At 36.6% G+C, this 20,380-nt stretch overlaps 2 protein-coding genes across 2 annotated transcripts in view; one reads left to right on the top strand and one right to left on the bottom strand.

Annotated features, from left to right (window-relative positions):
- The window catches only part of dscamb (Down syndrome cell adhesion molecule b), a 278,527-nt gene that overhangs the window by 26,768 nt on the left and 231,379 nt on the right, over positions 1 to 20,380 (bottom strand). The window lies entirely within an intron of this gene.
- The window catches only part of pcp4b (Purkinje cell protein 4b), a 46,064-nt gene that overhangs the window by 22,883 nt on the left and 2,801 nt on the right, over positions 1 to 20,380 (top strand). The window contains exon 2 of the mRNA XM_067366062.1: positions 15,963 to 16,014. Within this exon, the coding sequence (XP_067222163.1) occupies positions 15,963 to 16,014 (52 nt within the window). The remainder of the gene's footprint in view (positions 1 to 15,962; positions 16,015 to 20,380) is intronic.

A 20,380-nucleotide genomic window follows, 5' to 3' on the forward strand; every position in this document is an offset into this window, starting at 1 on the left:
AGTCATTATAATGACTTCAGAAACTGAACACATCTGTATACTGTATCAGTGTAGACGGCGTCAGTGAGTATAATGACTTCAGAAACTGAACACATCTGTATACTGTATCAGCGTAGACAGCGTCAGTCATTATAATGACTTCAGAAACTGAACACATCTGTATACTGTATCAGTGTAGACAGCGTCAGTGATTATAATGATTCAGAAACTGAACACATCTGTATACTGTATCAGTGTAGACAGCGTCAGTGATTATAATGACTTCAGAAACTGAACACATCTGTATACTGTATCAGCGTAGACAGCGTCAGTGATTATAATGACTTCAGAAACTGAACACATCTGTATACTGTATCAGCGTAGACAGCGTCAGTGATTATAATGACTTCAGAAACTGAACACATCTGTATACTGTATCAGTGTAGACAGCATCAGTCATTATAATGACTTCAGAAACTGAACGCACATCTGTATACTGTATCAGTGTAGACAGCGTCAGTGATTATAATGACTTCAGAAACTGAACACATCTGTATACTGTATCAGTGTAGACAGCGTCAGTGATTATAATGATTCAGAAACTGAACACATCTGTATACTGTATCAGTGTAGACAGCGTCAGTGATTATAATGACTTCAGAAACTGAACACATCTGTATACTGTATCAGCGTAGACAGCGTCAGTGATTATAATGACTTCAGAAACTGAACACATCTGTATACTGTATCAGCGTAGACAGCGTCAGTGATTATAATGACTTCAGAAACTGAACACATCTGTATACTGTATCAGTGTAGACAGCGTCAGTGATTATAATGATTCAGAAACTGAACACATCTGTATACTGTATCAGTGTAGACAGCGTCAGTGATTATAATGACTTCAGAAACTGAACACATCTGTATACTGTATCAGCGTAGACAGCGTCAGTGATTATAATGACTTCAGAAACTGAACACATCTGTATACTGTATCAGCGTAGACAGCGTCAGTGATTATAATGACTTCAGAAACTGAACACATCTGTATACTGTATCAGTGTAGACAGCATCAGTCATTATAATGACTTCAGAAACTGAACGCACATCTGTATACTGTATCAGTGTAGACAGCGTCAGTGATTATAATGACTTCAGAAACTGAACACATCTGTATACTGTATCAGCGTAGACAGCGTCAGTGATTATAATGACTTCAGAAACTGAACACATCTGTATACTGTATCAGCGTAGACAGCGTCAGTGATTATAATGACTTCAGAAACTGAACACATCTGTATACTGTATCAGCGTAGACAGCGTCAGTGATTATAATGACTTCAGAAACTGAACACATCTGTATACTGTATCAGTGTAGACAGCATCAGTCATTATAATGACTTCAGAAACTGAACGCACATCTGTATACTGTATCAGTGTAGACAGCGTCAGTGATTATAATGACTTCAGAAACTGAACACATCTGTATACTGTATCAGTGTAGACAGCGTCAGTGATTATAATGACTTCAGAAACTGAACACATCTGTATACTGTATCAGCGTAGACAGCGTCAGTGATTATAATGACTTCAGAAACTGAACACATCTGTATACTGTATCAGCGTAGACAGCGTCAGTGATTATAATGACTTCAGAAACTGAACACATCTGTATACTGTATCAGTGTAGACAGCGTCAGTGATTATAATGACTTCAGAAACTGAACACATCTGTATACTGTATCAGTGTAGACAGCGTCAGTGATTATGACTTCAGAAACTGAACACATCTGTATACTGTATCAGTGTAGACAGCGTCAGTGATTATAATGACTTCAGAAACTGAACACATCTGTATACTGTATCAGTGTAGACAGCGTCAGTGATTATAATGACTTCAGAAACTGAACACATCTGTATACTGTATCAGTGTAGACAGCGTCAGTGATTATAATGACTTCAGAAACTGAACACATCTGTATACTGTATCAGTGTAGACAGCGTCAGTGATTATAATGACTTCAGAAACTGAACGCACATCTGTATACTGTATCAGCGTAGACAGCGTCAGTGATTATAATGACTTCAGAAACTGAACACATCTGTATACTGTATCAGTGTAGACAGCATCAGTGATTATAATGACTTCAGAAACTGAACACATCTGTATACTGTATCAGTGTAGACAGCGTCAGTGATTATAATGACTTCAGAAACTGAACACATCTGTATACTGTATCAGTGTAGACAGCATCAGTGATTATAATGACTTCAGAAACTGAACGCACATCTGTATACTGTATCAGTGTAGACAGCGTCAGTGATTATAATGACTTCAGAAACTGAACGCACATCTGTATACTGTATCAGTGTAGACAGCGTCAGTGATTATAATGACTTCAGAAACTGAACACATCTGTATACTGTATCAGTGTAGACAGCGTCAGTGATTATAATGACTTCAGAAACTGAACACATCTGTATACTGTATCAGTGTAGACAGCATCAGTGATTATAATGACTTCAGAAACTGAACACATCTGTATACTGTATCAGCGTAGACAGCGTCAGTGATTATAATGACTTCAGAAACTGAACGCACATCTGTATACTGTATCAGTGTAGACAGCGTCAGTGATTATAATGACTTCAGAAACTGAACACATCTGTATACTGTATCAGTGTAGACAGCGTCAGTGATTATAATGACTTCAGAAACTGAACACATCTGTATACTGTATCAGTGTAGACAGCGTCAGTGATTATAATGACTTCAGAAACTGAACGCACATCTGTATACTGTATCAGTGTAGACCGCGTCAGTGATTATAATGACTTCAGAAACTGAACACATCTGTATACTGTATCAGTGTAGACAGCGTCAGTGATTATAATGACTTCAGAAACTGAACGCACATCTGTATACTGTATCAGTGTAGACAGCGTCAGTGATTATAATGACTTCAGAAACTGAACACATCTGTATACTGTATCAGTGTAGACAGCGTCAGTGATTATAATGACTTGAGAAACAGAACACATCTGTATACTGTATCAGTGTAGACAGCGTCAGTGATTATAATGACTTCAGAAACTGAACGCACATCTGTATACTGTATCAGTGTAGACAGCGTCAGTGATTATAATGACTTGAGAAACAGAACACATCTGTATACTGTATCAGTGTAGACAGCGTCAGTGATTATAATGACTTCAGAAACTGAACGCACATCTGTATACTGTATCAGTGTAGACAGCGTCAGTGATTATAATGACTTCAGAAACTGAACACATCTGTATACTGTATCAGTGTAGACAGCGTCAGTGATTATAATGACTTCAGAAACTGAACGCACATCTGTATACTGTATCAGTGTAGACAGCGTCAGTGATTATAATGACTTCAGAAACTGAACACATCTGTATACTGTATCAGTGTAGACAGCGTCAGTGATTATAATGACTTGAGAAACAGAACACATCTGTATACTGTATCAGTGTAGACAGCATCAGTGATTATAATGACTTCAGAAACTGAACACATCTGTATACTGTATCAGTGTAGACAGCGTCAGTGATTATAATGACTTCAGAAACTGAACGCACATCTGTATACTGTATCAGTGTAGACAGCGTCAGTGATTATAATGACTTCAGAAACTGAACACATCTGTATACTGTATCAGTGTAGACAGCGTCAGTGATTATAATGACTTCAGAAACTGAACACATCTGTATACTGTATCAGTGTAGACAGCATTAACGATTATAATGGGTTCTGACTGCTTTTTTACGTGACTCACACCTAGTGTTGGGAAGTGTCGGCCATTAACCGACTTAACGCCAGTGGGCGGGGCCGATGGTGCAGTGATTTATTCGATGGTATTTGCATGTGTGACGTCACATCGAGCCCTTGTTGGAGCTTGATTACATAAATCCTCTGTTCATAATGAGGAGGATGTTTTAAATCAGGAGACTTGCAGGATGTTTTAATTGTACAAAGACCTCATATGTCAAAGAATCATGGAAAATTTGATTTCTCATGTCATGACCCCTTTAAAAAAAGGTTGATTCAGTTACTACTCTTATATTCGCCATTACTTTACGTTTAAATTTTTTATCCTTAATATTCTCTCTAATTTAAAAACTAACTATGCTTTTATCATCAAATTATGCTAATAGAAATTTGGTCATTAAAACTTTGGTAGCTCCAGAATATTGTCTAGTACAGATTGATCTTTTAGTGCAGAGAAGTAATGTAAAGACGCAGTGAGATTTGCTTACCACATCATAATGTTTTTGCAAAATTGCAAAAATATTAAACATCTGAAAGCTGTAAATGTATATTGGTGACTAGCATGACCAAAACGTAACATTTTTTGTTTCGATTGTTCCATCAGACAGATTGTCCCGTTCCAAACTCACCTTTGCTTGAACCGAAGTTGCTGTGTTGTCAAACAAACATCAGGTTTTTTTAGAGCCGTAGTATATGACTTTCTTATTTCAAACACAATCAGAGTTATATTAAAAAAATATTCTGGCTCTTCCTTTATAATGGGAGTGAAGAGTAACCATGATTTTGAAGGCCAAAAAAAGCACGTCCATCATAAAAGTAATCCATATGACTACAGAGGGTTAATAAAGGCCTTCTGAAGCGAAGCGATGGATTTTTGTAAGAAAAATATCCATATTTACAACTTTATAGACTATAATCACTATCTTCCGGTTATGTCCGTCCGCGTGTTCTTGAGAGTTCGGCATATGACGTAGGATGTAGGAGTAGCATAAACTCAGGTGAGAGCAAACGCCTCTCGCAGTTCAAACAAATAAGACTGGACAACAAACTCAAGCTCCTCCCATATTTCTCTTTAAAAATTCTCCTTTTAGACTTCTAATTCATGACTGGTGTTTGGTTTTGTTTTGCTCTATCCTCTGCGCTACAGCGTTCATCAATACATTTTGCGTCAGGTCAAAGTTCACTCTTCCGCCGGAATCAACTTGTGTATGGAGACTAGTGATTCTAGTTTATAAAGTTATAAATATAGATATTTTTTTACAGAAATGCATCACTTCACTTCAGAAGGCCTTTATTAACCCCCTGGAGTCGTATGGATTACTTTTATGATGGATGGATGTGCTTTTTTTGGTCTTCAAAATCTCATCCTCTATTCACTTCCATTATAAATCTTGGAAGAGCCAGAATATTTATTAATATATCTCTGATTGTGTTTGACTGAAAGAAGAAAGTCATACACACTTAGGATGGCTTGAGGGTGAGTAAATTATGGGATTTTCATTTTTGGGTGAACTAACCCTTTAAGATAAATATATATTATATTTACATGGTCTAGTTTGGATTCCATATAAACAGTTTTTCCCCCCAGTTTTCCTTTTATGTACGAGGCAGGTTTGGCGTCTATGAGAAGACGAGAGGTTAAGACTGAAAGTGCTAACTTCAAAACAAACCCATCATGCGTGTAAATTGCACTACCTTGTCATGCCAAGTCCGCTATCTAGGAGAGGCCATCAAGCATCAATTTCAAGCATTTAATATTTATGGCAGGAAAATCTGCCAGTCTTCCATGGTTTTAGGCGAGCAGCAGCCCGAGGAAATGGTCTCTGGGGCTCTGCTGTTCCAACAGACGCTTCAATGCTGATTCTCGCATGATGGTCACAAAACAGCTGCGACGCACAGCCAGCCACAAAGAACCAAAGAAGTGTTGTTACCGAATACATCTGAGATGAGAGGTGCTGAGTGTTTTGGGTGATGCTTCAAAAGAATTCATTTAAAACCTTTCCATTGTTTCCAGTGTGGAACACAAAAGGAAAAATGTTTAGCAGAATGTCCGAGCTGCCCTTTTCCATAGAATGAAAAGTGATTCACATTTCAAAGCTCAAAACAAACAAAACCCCAAACATCCACTTTTAAACCGAGTTGCACGATTTTAGCCCTGATTTTGGCTCGCCGTCAGGTTTTGAGAAATCGCCGAGAAATGCCCGAAGTCACAGGCAAATCGGTGCTCGTTCACGCAAGTGACAATCACGCAGTGTGAATGAGCAAAGACGCGATCTGAGAGAATCGCTGACGAGTCGCCATCACCCGTGAGATATTTGGCATGCTAAATATCTGGACCTGTCGGCGATTCAAAATCATGCTGTGTGAAAAGTGTTCTGACTGAAAACTACATCGGCGATGACTGACAGCCAATGAGAGAGCAAGATACAGAGCAGCGGGGAGTTCGGGGAGGAGTTATAGACCACAATATCAGCGAGCATGTCTTCTTTTCAGATAAACATTACAATTCTATCAAACAGAAACAAAGCACAAACATTTGCTTGACCATCCGCAACAGCAGCACATTGAAAAGTTATTTATTTAGTTCCAACTGCAGGTCCGTAGCCAGCCTGCTGAAAGGGGGGGGGGGGGGGGGGCCTTTTTGCATTTTTTCACCACCTTTTGTATGTAATAATGAGGTTCAAAAACTTCATTTTGATGACCTTTTATGCACTAATTTGTGCTGGATTAGCTTGTCTGCTGGTATCTTGATGAGCACGCTTTTTTGATGCACCTAAAATATTTACTGCATTGTTGTCAAATTGCTTCCTCATGTATCACCTTTGTCAGTCCATACACAGTTCATAAGTTTAAAGACCACACTAACAACAGAATAGATTTAATGAACTTTACTGAAATATTAACAATAATTCTTTTCATCATCATTTCTTGACTCTCTGTCAATGCCTCTTCGCATTTCCATTGGCTCCAGTCTGCCGGTATTGGCCAATCACAAAAGTCGATATTGCACAACCAATATCACTGAATATCCCACTATAATGCTACGTTTATATGGCTATTATATTGTAGACTATTGAGTGGATAAAATATAGAAATCCTTTTAATATATATATATATAAGGAAAATTTTGTATATTTTAAATTTACATGCATAAGTCTGGTGCATTCTGAGAGCAAAATCAAGTGAATAGATCAATGAAGAAATGTATTCTCTTGTAAACAATTTTGTGCTCTAAAAGTAATTTATTTATTGGTGATGGTAGGGCAATAATTTATTAGTGGGAGCCTGCATCTGTATTTGTGGAACTAATGGTCACTCTTTGATTTGTTAACCAATCCAGAATGCAATAACACCACCTCATTATAGATAAAAATAACAAATGAATAAAAATATATAATCATTAGCTGACCAATAAATAAATAAGTAAACTAGGTGAGTATATAATTCAGCAGCAAAACGTATTCTAGCCTAATACTTGAGGAAAAAAAACTTTGCACAGTAATTTTATAAATACAAATGTTAATAAAAATTTTAAAATTACTATTCGTATTCTTATGTAATGAAAAAACGATTTATATTAGATTTATATGTAAATAATTATGTATTTATATTAATGTAAGATTAAAACGCTTATTTAAATGTATTGTGCAGCTTTTTAATGGGGCAACAAGATATGATAGATACGACAGAACAAAATAGGCTAATAATAATCTTTCAGTGTGCAAAACCATGACAATATGAAACGGTGATGTGCTTGAAGCAATATCGAGTCAGAGTTCGAGTCTGTTTCTTCTTACTTTTAAACTTCAGTTATTGTGCGTGTGACGCGAATTCATAGTCCTTGTGTTGTGCGATCTAACAGACATCCTGTATCCAGTATGATGACATCGTTCAGAAACAGCAATAAACTCCAGCGAGAGTTTTACCGTGCTGACTGTCGTTACCGAACGCGACGCGCTGTTTGAGTGCTGAATGATTGACAGCTGCAGCAGAGGGAAGACGAGTTTCTGACCGTGAACTTATCGATGTACATATCCCTCACATGATGAAGCTATGGAATGGCTTCACATGACTTTGAATATAGTGCACGAAAACTTAATTGTGCTAGTATACCACTTTTGCCATATCTAAAAGAGCGCAAAAAAACGACTTAAATTCTGGACCTTTGGCAGTGAGGGGGGGTTCGTTCGAACCACCCGAACCCCCCCTGCCTACGGGCATGAACTGTCTTTGCAGAACACACAATACACAGTCTCTCCAAACATATCCTCCTCCATATTCTTCTTTTATTTATGTTGTTTTCGCTGCAAATCAGCGCACAGGCAATTCATATTTCAAGCTTCTTGCGGGCTACTATTTTTAATAATAATCCCACCGTGTGTCTCAATCAGCTCCCTAGTTCAGTAGTCAGGGCACTGATGAGGGTATCAGCCACATTCACTTTCATTATGTACTGATTCACTACCTAGGGAGCTAGGGAGCTGATTGAGACGCAGGGCCAGTCTCGCATGAAAACTCCGGTCTTGAACGCGTGATATCGCGTTGTTTCCTTGTCACGTCTCGCGTGTGTTTGGTTGTGAAACGTAGTTTGCGTGCCAGAAAGAGTTGTCGGCGATTCTTCCTATTGTAAAGTCATGCAGTGTGAAACCTTCTATCGCCGATCCATCATGCAGTATGAACACAGCAGCGACTGAATGCTGGCCAAGTCATGCAGTGTGAAAAGAACAGTGACCCGACTACTTTGAAAATCGTGCAGTCTGAACTCGGCATTAAGCCCCATTTAAACTGTGGAAAGACATCAATAAAACAGCTTGAGAATAACATTACAGTTACCTCAGGCAAGTCATTTAGTGGCCACGGTATGTTAGTTTACTAGAGAAATGAGCTCTAGAGGGGAGTATTTTACTAAATATATGCACTATACTAGCTTATATGTTCATTATATTTACTTTACCTGTTAGTAATGCCTTAATTAACCCCTTCAGACCTGGCGTCCATTGGAATGGACATCACATGGATTTTGGTTTAGACCAATAAGATTTTATGTTTTTATAATATAAGTACTGCCTGGTCACTGATTAGTCCCTGATCCACCAATCACAATGAAAGAATGACCCAGAACTTAATCTGATTGGGCTTTAGGTATCACCAAAGACAGGCATTACTAACCAACTAGACAGGAGGAGGAGGAGCAGCTCCTTTTTTATCTTTTACATGAAGATCTATGTTCATGGCATCATCAACTTGCACTTATTATAATCTTTACACTATCAAGTGATAATATTCAAAGTTAATTTGAAAATCTTTCAGAGCTAAAGAATACAGGATTTTTTTGAAGTTTGATGTCCATCACAATGGACATTGGGTCTCAATCATAAAATATTGAGTTTGCACAAATCTTTTTTTTTAGACTCATTTATGCATTAAAGATGAGCAAATATCAAGTGGATACAATTTTTTTGCTCAGTGGAACATAATTCAGGTCTGAAGGGGTTAATATATGCTTAAATAAATTTGTCATGAAAACAAGTTATTACAGTAACTGTGTAAATGATTATATTTCAAAAATGAATTGGAGCAATAATTTTATAATTAGATTTAGAAGTTAATGCAAAACCTGCCTTATGTGCAATTTACATGTTTTGTTTTGTATTTAAGTGTTGATTATTATATCTAAATTATATATTAAAAAGAAGAAAAAAGAAGCAATTTTATGTTTAGTTTTCTTCCCCCCACTGTACCGAACCCGTACCCTGAAACTCTTCTAATAAACACACATGATCACTAACAAGTAAACACCTTTAGTGTTTATGTGTAAACACATAAAATTTTTATCAAACTCTCCCAATCCACTGTCCACTTTCAATTGATTCATGTTGTTCCAGCATACAAGGATTTTGTAAATGTCCATTTAAGTGGTTTGAAAGATAACAAAATGTGTAAGAATTGTGTTGCTTTGGCTCATTTTTGGCTTTTTTTTGTGTATAAATATATTCATATTATCATATATTATTTTTTAATACTAAAAATTTTTATTTTTTGAGTCATTATTAGTAGAACTATTCTAAAAAATGTTGGGTTTTTGTAACTTTCTTTGCACTGGACTTAAATACACTGCTGTGCAGGAATTTTTTTTTTTTTTTTTTTTTTTTTTCACTATATGTAACATATGAAGAGCTTTTGAATAAAAGCTTTTGATATCTCTGCTCTTCAGAGAGAGGTAATTGTAATTGCTTTTTTCAATTTCTATGCAAAACTAGACATTGCAGCAACCTTGATTTTAAGTTTTAAATGCTAAAGAAAGCACTTTCCTCCAAATGCAGAGACCTTAGCAGCATAATTGGTTTTCTGAGCGGTGACACTGTGTTTTTGCTGAAGGAGCCTCTCTCAGCTCTTGATTCCTGTGGTTGTGCAAGTAGAAGCCAACAAAAGAAGCGTGTTTACCTTGAACATTGTCTTTTCTGACTCTGTGCTGAGTGGAAACAAGATTGCATGTGCGTCTGACATTCTCTAAAGAAGTCCTCTGTAATTGCCAGCAGTGCGGTTTGATTATGGCTGCAGCCTGTGGGGAGTGTGTGTCAGTGTGTGAGTGTGTTTCTCCTTTTTAAAGCGTAATTAGAATTGCTTTGCAGTCACTGTAAGGTGTTTTCCCCCCAGATTGTTGCTTCAGTACAAACACCTCGGCGTCCTATGATTGTGGGTGTGATTGTGAATAGTAAGCAGGGGTTAAATTAGGATTTTAGAGGTTGTGAAACCTTAAAGCTACATTCACACTTGCAGTAACTGAATCACTGCACTGTTGGTTACTATTGTGTTTATTTGCCTGCTGCATCACACTGTATCAGGTGCTGGATCACTTCATTCAGCTTCATTGTCTGCACTCCCATTGGTCATCACAGTGTTGTTGCCTGGATGAATTACGTAAGGGCACCTTTGGGATTTCAGAGACGCATTCTTCACTTTACCCAAAACAAATGCTGCATTGCTAAAATGAGTGGTTGGGTGTTGTCGCCACCAAAGGAAAGACAAAGGCCATGTTCACACAGCAGCAGAATACGGTTGTCAGTCCTGTATTTGAGTCCTTAAAGGTCACCTATTTGGCAAAATTCACTTTTACATGCGCTGCATCCTGCATCTGAGTATTACATTTGAATTCACTGAAATTCAGACGTAATCCTGTACATCCACCATGTTGTTACTGTCATGTGACCTACGGCGTCAGTTGTGTCGCTTCACTGCCATTCACAAATCCTCTCCCGTGGCCTCATGGGATAATAAAGTGTCCATCGAATGCACACTTCAGAATCTTGCTGCAATTACTAGGTCATCCTGGTACTTTTCACTTGCTGTTTTTCCAATACTATGCATTTGGACATGCAAACTGAATTCCGGAAATGTTGGGACATTTTTTAAATTTCAATAAAATGAATACTAAAAGACTTTCAAAATAACACAAGCAAATCTTTTATTCACAATCGAACATAGATAAAATAACAGATGTTTAAAGTGAGACATTTTACACTTTTCTTCACTAAATGAAGAATTTGATGCCTGCTACAGGTCTCAAAAAAGTTGCCACGGGGACAACAAATGGCTGAAAAGCAAGAAAGTTTGAAAGGATTCAGCTGGGAGAACATCTAGCAACTAATTAATTTAATTGATATCAGGTCTGTAACATGATTAGCTATAATAGGGATGTCTTAGAGAGGCACAGTCTCTCAGAAGTAAAGATGGGCAGAGGCTCTCCAATCTGTGAAAAAGTGCGTAAAAAGATTGTGGGAAACAATGTTCCTCAACGTCAAATTGCAAAGGCTTTGCTAATCTCATCATCTACAGTGCATAACATCATCAAAAGATTCAGAGAAACTGGAGAAATCTCTGTGCGTAAGGGACAAGGCTGAAGACCTTTATTGGATGCCCGTGGTCTTCAGGCCCTCAGACGACACTGCATCACTCATCGGCATGATTGTGTCAATGACATTACTAAATGGGCCCAGGAATACTTCCAGAAACCACTGTCGGTAAACACAATCCGCCGTGCCATCTGCAGATGCCAACTAAAGCTCTATCATGCAAGAACGAAGCCATATGTGAACATGGTCCAGAATTGCCATCGTGTCCTGTGGGCCGAGGCTCATTTAAAATGGACTGTTTCAAAGTGGAAAAGTGTCCAAATTTGACATTCTTGTTGGAAATCACAGACGCCGTGTCCTCCGAGCTAAAGAGAAGGGAGACCTTCCAGCATGTTATCTATATTGGCTCATGTGATTTGAAAGTCTTTCAGTTTTCATTTTATTCAAATAAAAAAAAAAAAAAATGACCCAAAATTTCCGGAATTTGGGTTGTACTACTTTGTTGGTGTACTGTTTTTTGCAAACTAAATAAGTATTAGATTTCGGAGGCAGCAATGGTGTTTGAACATAAATGTGTGTTGGCAGTGTGTGTACACAACCATGGTATAATGGTGAAAATCCACCCACTCCTTTTTTTTATATTCCTCATAAATAGTGTTGGGTATCGTTTGGATTTTATCGATTCTGATTCTTATCCATTCCTAGTTTCGATTCCAACAAGGCAAAAAAAAATAATAATAACATGAACAAAAATCAGCTGCCTACAGAACACAAGAGAAACTTTTGCCAATGGTTTTAATAAAAACACCACAGCAAAAACAACTAGACTAATATAAATTCAAATGTTTTCATATGAAGTGTGCATGTAGTATGAATGTCCCCTATGAAAACTGACCATTAATTTATTCTACTTATTAGAAATGAGGTCTTTATAGGCCTCTGAAGTGGAGAAACACATTTCTCCGAAATGCTGCAGCAAAATGGTTTCATATGAGGTGTGCATATAGTACTGGATGTACCCTTTAAGAACTGCAAATTATGTTTTTCTACTTATTAGAAATGAGGTCTTTATGAGGATATATTGATGTAATTTTGTGTGTATTGGTCCGTTTGGTCCATTTTTACAGCATCTTGTGCAGGAAACTGCATTCTAAAAAAGCAGCACTTCAGTTTAAGGCTGAAATGGGCAATGCAATCCAAATTCTAAATATTAAAGAGAATTGTTTCTCCCGTCCCCCTCCTCCTCAGACTTGACACTCAAGCGGGTTGCCAGATTGATGACACACAACAGAAATGACAATGGAAGGCGATCAAGCCTTAAAAGTTGATGAGTTGATTTATCCGCTTTTTAATATGCTTCTGATCATAGAGGTTTTTAATTAGATCTGTCAAGATCAATCAACTAAAAATTAAGAAACAAAGATGCATCTTAGATTAGACCATACACACACAGTTGAGTGCCCATAAAAGCAATGCTAACAGTCTCAAGCTCTGAACAGAGATCAGCCCAATACTGTGAAACTGGCCTTATTTTATAATAAAACATATCAGCCAAATATAACATTTTCTCTGGATGGGCATAATCTGACAGAAGGATCACCAGGAGCACCCCACCGTTTATAAATATTTATACACTCCGGCAGGTGAAGAAAAAAGTTATTTTAGACCGTCTATGTCACATGATTTAAATGCACGAAAGCTTTCATTAAACAGAACGGAAGGAAGCATTAAACAGGACGACAGTGTGGTTGTCCAGAGGGTTATTTCAGTGCTCGTGTTGGCTGAACATTCTGCTTTGCCTGAAAGGACATGCAGGTTGCCTGAGCTCCTCACATCAAAGCACTACAAACACTGTTTGAAATTCAGTGAAAGTGCAGTTAATAATGCAGGAGAGGACATGCCCAGAGAAAACATGTTTGACGATGCCTTCTCGCTCGCTGTTTAACTGCACCCCATTTTCATGATATTTCTGAATATGATTTCAGGGCCAAACACACATTTTGGTTTTGGGTTTGGTGGAATATAAAAGATCATAAAGCAAACTATCTTTTTTTTTCACAGGCTACTGCCAAAAAATCATGCATTGATTCATGCATTTGATTCGAAGCAGAATCAATCCTGCCTAAAGACCTGGCCTAAGTTACAGAAAAATCAAAAATAGAATGTTTGTTTGTTCAGCTTGAAATCTATATTGACAGCTAATGTAATATTATAGTCATAAACAGCATTTTCACTTACTTTTTAAACCACAGGCCTCTAATACTCTGTCTCATTGTTATATAACTTCTCTTATTTGGTTACATATTAAAAAAACATACACTTCTAAGAAGCCCCTCGCAACTTCTTTTTTGAGGACATGAACACACCATTCTCTAAAGAAAAATATGTGAGATTTTTTTCATAATACTCCTTAAAAAACATAACATGATTGTGGGATGTCAAAGGCAGCAGACAAGGAAAAATATAAATTCCTTCATGTTTTTAAGAGCCCTTCAAAAGATATCAGACACTAATAACATTTGGAATAAAGATCTTTTGTTTTAGCAATGTTTTAATGACCATCCATATTTATTTTTCAGTCTCTTTATTATGATACAAACAGAAAATAAAGTAAATGTGTACACAAAATGGAGAAAAAAAAAAGAAATTGAAAAAATCATTATTTAGTGTGAACTCCTGGACTTATTCCAGTTTCTCAAAAATGAAACTGATTTTGATCAGATTTTGAAAGTTTTCTTGGCATTCCAGTCCTTTTTCATCCCATTTAGGTTTAAGAGAGTTGATTCCTGCTATTGCTCAAGTGTAAGGGGAGGTCACAAAATATTTGCCACTATAGCATATAAAAGCTGTTATTTTTTCTGATTTTTAGTTTTTTAATACTGCATATAAATTTACTGTATTTACTGGTTATATTCTAATAAAGAGACTGAGAAATGTGGTCATTATATCATTGCTAAAACAACACCTAATGGTGGCCTAAGACTTTTGCACAGTACTGTATATATATAAAATTTTAATCGAATTAATTACATGATGTCCTGATTAATTATTCAAATGAATCACAATTTAATTTCACATCAAATTTGGCTGAGGAATTACCCCCAGAATATAATATAAAATCATTATTGTGTTAAATAAGAAATGCATCAAATAGACATTACAAAACGTAGCTTTAGAAAGAAATATTTTATTTGATTCAACATTTATTACACAAACTTTTAGGCTACAAGGGCCATGATTTTCTTTCAGAAACTGCATCTGAATTGGTATTTACATATACTTACAGACCAAAACAGTTTGGTTATCAACATTCTTCAAAATATCTTCTTTTATGCTCCGCAAAAGAAAGAAAGTCATTCAGGTTTGAAACTACATGAGGGTGATTAAATGTAAATAACTGAATTTTCATTTTCGGGCAAACTATCCCCAAAATATGATTTTTTTATTTTTTATTTTTATTTTTATGAAGTGATACTCTAAGTAAGTAACTAAAACTAGCAGTAGGTGGCGGTACATGTCTGAATGAGTAAGTCATTGAATCATTCATTCGATTCTTTCAAATGGCTGATTCATTCAGGAATTAAGTAAATGGCTCTCTTTATGAATAGGCCATTGAATCATTAGCTGCATCCGAAAACCTAGGCAGCTGTCTTGCTGCCTCGCTGCCTTATCAGGCAATGACTTGTAAGGCAGCGTTTGTGCATGAAGGCACCTCATGATTTCGGACAAATTTCTGAGGCAGTATAACTGTTTAATTATCTACAGCAAAATAGCGCGAGCTTTGGTAAGAACTAAATAAATATTTATTTACTACAAGTAATTTCTCACTAGAAATGACATCAAAAGTGGAAAATGTTGGTCAAAAAAATACATTACACACAAACTGATCAGCAAACGCAACTTTCGGACGCCTTTTTTATTTTCCTAGCTCAACTGTCACAGAATGGAATGCATGGGATTGTGGGATATCAAAGGCAGCTAAGGATACATCTATGATACCTTCATGAATCGATCAGATGAAGGCATCTCATGAGACAGGAAGTGAAGCTAACATTGGATTCGGACATGCCTTGATGCCTTACTACCTTGATATCTGTCCTCAGAAGGCAGCATTTTCCAGTTTTTGGACGCAGCCATTGGTTCACCCAATTGATTCGCTTAAAACGCAGATTCATTCAGAAATTAAACACTGCTGTGTGTTGCAGAACAGTTATGCTCTGGCAAAATAAACTAAATAAACTAAAAATGATGCTACAAACATTCTTTTAGATAAAGATTTTTTTGACTTTTGAGAAAAGTAGTTTCATTTAATTCCTTTTCTTTTCTTTCAACAGAGGCAAGGATCCGGAGCAGCTGGAGGCAACAGCAAAACCTCTGGGGCACAAGGTACTGAGACAATATTCCACACCCGAAATCGAACACATTGTAGATCTTTAATCATTTTACGGCAGCTTCTACAGTAAATACAAGCAGCATGTCCCAGGAAATCTTTGTCTTGGAAGAGAAGAGATTCATCATGTTTGAGTTTACCCCAAACAACCTTAAGCGTACAGAAAAGCCCAGTATCCCATCTGAAATCTTCAGGCATAAGCATTCTAAAGTATTCCCTGAAGTGTCCCACCAAACAAAAATGTTCTGCGCTGTGCTCAGTGAAGGAAGAACGAGTCTTGTAAGCATTTAAAAAAAAAATGTGCTTGTGTATGAAAAAAAAAAGGCTGAAGAAGGAGGCAAAAAAGAGAAAAGGGTTGAAGTAATGAACACGGTCCCAAGCGTTTTAGCTGCACGCTCCTATGAAAAGGGCAAGTAAATGGATCTGAACCAACAAACTGGCCCATACTTCTTAAATCAGACTCAAAAGACTTGAGGGTTTTTCTGTTGTTGGTTTTCTACCTGATGCAGTAATGCTCTTGAGGACGCTGAAGCCCCAGGGAGAGCTGGGTAAAGAGCTTATTGGACAAGAACGGCATCTCAAAGGAAGCTGTTTCACTGAAGCTTGAATCTTCACAGAATTGCATGCTCTTATTGCAGATGATGCTTTAGACATGAGAACATAAATACAGTGCAATGCTAGCGGCACCAACTTCTCTAAAATCAGGCATGGTTTTATACTACAGTACACATTATAGTGAATTCAAAAGCTTCTGCTAAATCCAAATACCATTTATGATCCCATAAAGTATTTGGATACTTAGGGTTCATTTACACAACACTGAAAACACTGAAAATCTGTTTTGGCCATTCATGACAACAGCATTTTGGGGGCTTGAAAATGCTAACAAAAACACAAATTTGTGAAAATGGTACCATCATGTGCAAGTGTATTATGTGTTTAGTCTATAGGCTTGTAGTGTTTCTTTACAAAGTGAAATCACCATCTACTGGCCTGGCATGAGTAATAAAGTGTTTTGAGTCATTTTCGCGGATCTGTGTGAACAGGGATAATTTTTGATAATGTTGTTGTCTGTACGCGAAAGGAAAAACGTTTCCGTTTTTAGTACGTCGTTACAGTGTAAATGTACCCTAAAGGCACATAGAAATGTCTGAATTTCAATGCATTACATGCAACATATCAAATCAAGCAAACAAATGATGGTAGAGTTTTTTCAGAATTATTTTTTTGTTGGCAGGGTTGGGGTGTAACTTAATACTTGTAACGGCATTACGTAATCAGGATACAAAAAACTGTAATTTGTAATTTGTTACTTTACATTAAAAAAAAGTAATCAGAATAAAGTTACTTTTTGTAATAAAAAAAAAAAAAAAAAAAAATGATTACAATGGTTTCATTTAAAGCAATTTTGACATCATAACACTATTTTAAGCATACACATTTTAAGCTTTCCAGGTACGAAGACATTTCTTTAACAAGAACTAAACATCCAACTTAAACATTTGAAGTTACGACTAGCACGGAAATCATGCTAGCTCAAATTTACTGTTTGTTAGTGATTTAAAATGTAATAGCTTGTATGATCGCAATTTTGTTAAAGTTTTCTAGTGGAAAATGAGCTGAAAAAATGTAGAAATTAACATGAGTCCCAACAAAGGGTAACTAAAAAGCCCTGCGTATATTTCTTTTTTTACGCGTACGCTAGTGTACACTCACAGTTGAACGCACAGCCTTGGAAAGTATACTTCATTTGACTTGTACACGTACACGTGTTCGTTTTGAGCAATCTCTTGCCATGGATTACAACCCATTTAAACATCTTTGTATTCTTTCATGCTAGAGTTGAGGGTACTTTCTAACCTCTTCACACAATCTCTCGTCTATGTAGTAGGGCTGCACAATTAATCGCAATTAAATCACAATTAAATTGCACGCGATTTGGCAAAGGCTGTGATTATTTCATGCATAGCTTGTCAGAGCTGTATGGCTTTGTGGTCAGTTGTAAATGCTTCTCCATCTGAAAGCCAGAGGGCGCTCTTGTGCAGGAACTCCAAATATGCCCTGCCGCAGAAGTAGATAACATGTGTCATTCCAGGAAATCATACTACCGTTGTAGCTGAATAAACAGAAGATTGAAATGCTTTGATTGATTAAACATGACTAATAAACACGACGGCCTAATTCTGTGTAAGAAACCACATAATCTCAGAAGGATGCTCAACTGTCGTCATGGAGTGAGTTTGGAGTATAAACATTATTAAAACGTTATTAAATGTTGTCTTTTGTTGGACAAGATGTTAATAAATCCTTCACGTCTGGAAAGATGTTTGATGCGTGTTGCTTTTTCAAATGTACATTATAAGCGACTCAAACTCGTAGTGCTTTCAGATTAATTAGCATTTTTAGCCATACTTCATTGACAAGCTGTGCATAAAAAATAATCAAAGCTTTGCGATTTCATAATCACACTAAGCCAAATCATTTCAATGTTATTTTTCCAATTGTCCGATTAATCGTGCAGCCCTACTATGTAGGACTCCATTGTCACTGTAGCTTGCATGTGTTCTGCTCTTTTCTGTTTATGCAGTTTTTCTTTGACTACCTTGTGAATCGACGCCCGCAGGGCACAGGTGCCACCTTGTGGATAAACTAATTACCACAAAAACAATTAAATACGTATATGTGACCTGTGTGTACGTGTGGTTACAAAAATCCTGTGGTGTGCGTACTCTACTGATGACGAAATTTGCGTCACGTGCAGTGCACGCTGACCCTCGCGTATGCATTAAAAGTGAAGTATACTTTAGGCTTTACGCCCCAGGTCAGTCAGTGAAAGGTCACTGCCTTGATCAACATGTATTTTGAAATAGACTAATATGTAGATGGTGTAGAATTTAAATGTTCATAATTATTTTTTTCTTGTACATGTTAAAGAAATAAAAATAGAAAATAAAACCTTCTGCAATACAATACTGTAGCCACTAGATGTCTGTATAGCCTTTTTATATAAATACTGTATATATACGGGGCTGCATAATCTCTAGTTGGTGAAACAAGACTCGATTGCTTAGTTTTAATAGCCTAGTTTTTATTAGTTTTAATTTTAAATTCATATTAAATAAAAATACTTTGATTATGTTTCTTTTTACTTGACTTTATTTACATACGTGACCTCGAAGGAAACCAAAAGTAATCAGATTGCATTACTTTCATATAGTGGTGCTTGGATTACATTACTGAATACTTCTATAAGGAAGTAATTTGTAACGGAATATATTTAAAAAGTAACCCTCCCAACCCTGCTTATTGGATTTATGAAGTCAATTCCCATCTCACATTTATGTTATTAAATATATTTATGCATTTTTCTAAAATAATATTGAAAAAAAAAAATGCTTGTTGCTAGCCATTAATTTAATATGACAAATACTGCTGGAAAGTTGCTTTCCCTACATTGAATGTCCAACTATACAGGAGCTCATAATGTTTGGATGATGGGAAGAAAGTACTATTGAAGCCATTGATGTGCTTCCACCCACTCATGTGCAGAGCAAGAGCAAGGACATTCATACACAAAAATACCCAATTTTAGTCATCCTGCTTGGCTGAAGGGAGCTATATAGAGAAACTGTACAGGTATCTTCAGCCAATGACAGCATGTAATGTCGGTCTAAAGAGAACATTCATGTATTAAGAGAGAAAGCACCTTAATACCAAAGGGTATGGAAAATATATTAAACAAAGTAAATACTTTCTTGGGAATCATTAAATTGGGGAATTACATGTGATATTTTCATAAGTACATGCACTCAGTACAAGTACTCACTGAAGATAAAGTCATAATTGTGAGATAAATAGTCACTATTACCTTTTTTTATTTGTTTATATCTCGCAATTTTGAAGTTTTTTGCAAACTCAAGATATAAACTCACAATTCTGAGATTTTTTTTTAGATTTGTGAGTTATAAACTTGCAATTGTGAGTTATACAGTCCGAATTGTGAGATACAAGCAAATGAGATATAAGCATTGATGTGTGTAAACAGAGACAGGAAGATGGTGCAAATAGCTCTCATGTATTGACTGAAACATGAGGCCTGCTCTCTCTAGAGGTATATTTAAAAGATCTTTCCTCTCTCGCTGTGCTTAACGTCTATGTCAAGGTTTTCCTCCTCCATTGCTTAAATTGCTATTGAATTTTCCAACACATTAATGTGGTGTTTCAGTATTCACTATTGAGCTTTGATTTCTTACCAATACAACACATAACCTTCACATCTGGTACTGTCATGAATAGAGCTTGAAACTCTTTAAAATCATGCTATACAAAAAAATGTTTTGCATTTATTTTATATGAGGTTCA

Source organism: Chanodichthys erythropterus, chromosome 17 (genome assembly GCF_024489055.1).
Source record: "Chanodichthys erythropterus isolate Z2021 chromosome 17, ASM2448905v1, whole genome shotgun sequence".
Classification (NCBI taxonomy): domain Eukaryota; kingdom Metazoa; phylum Chordata; class Actinopteri; order Cypriniformes; family Xenocyprididae; genus Chanodichthys; species Chanodichthys erythropterus.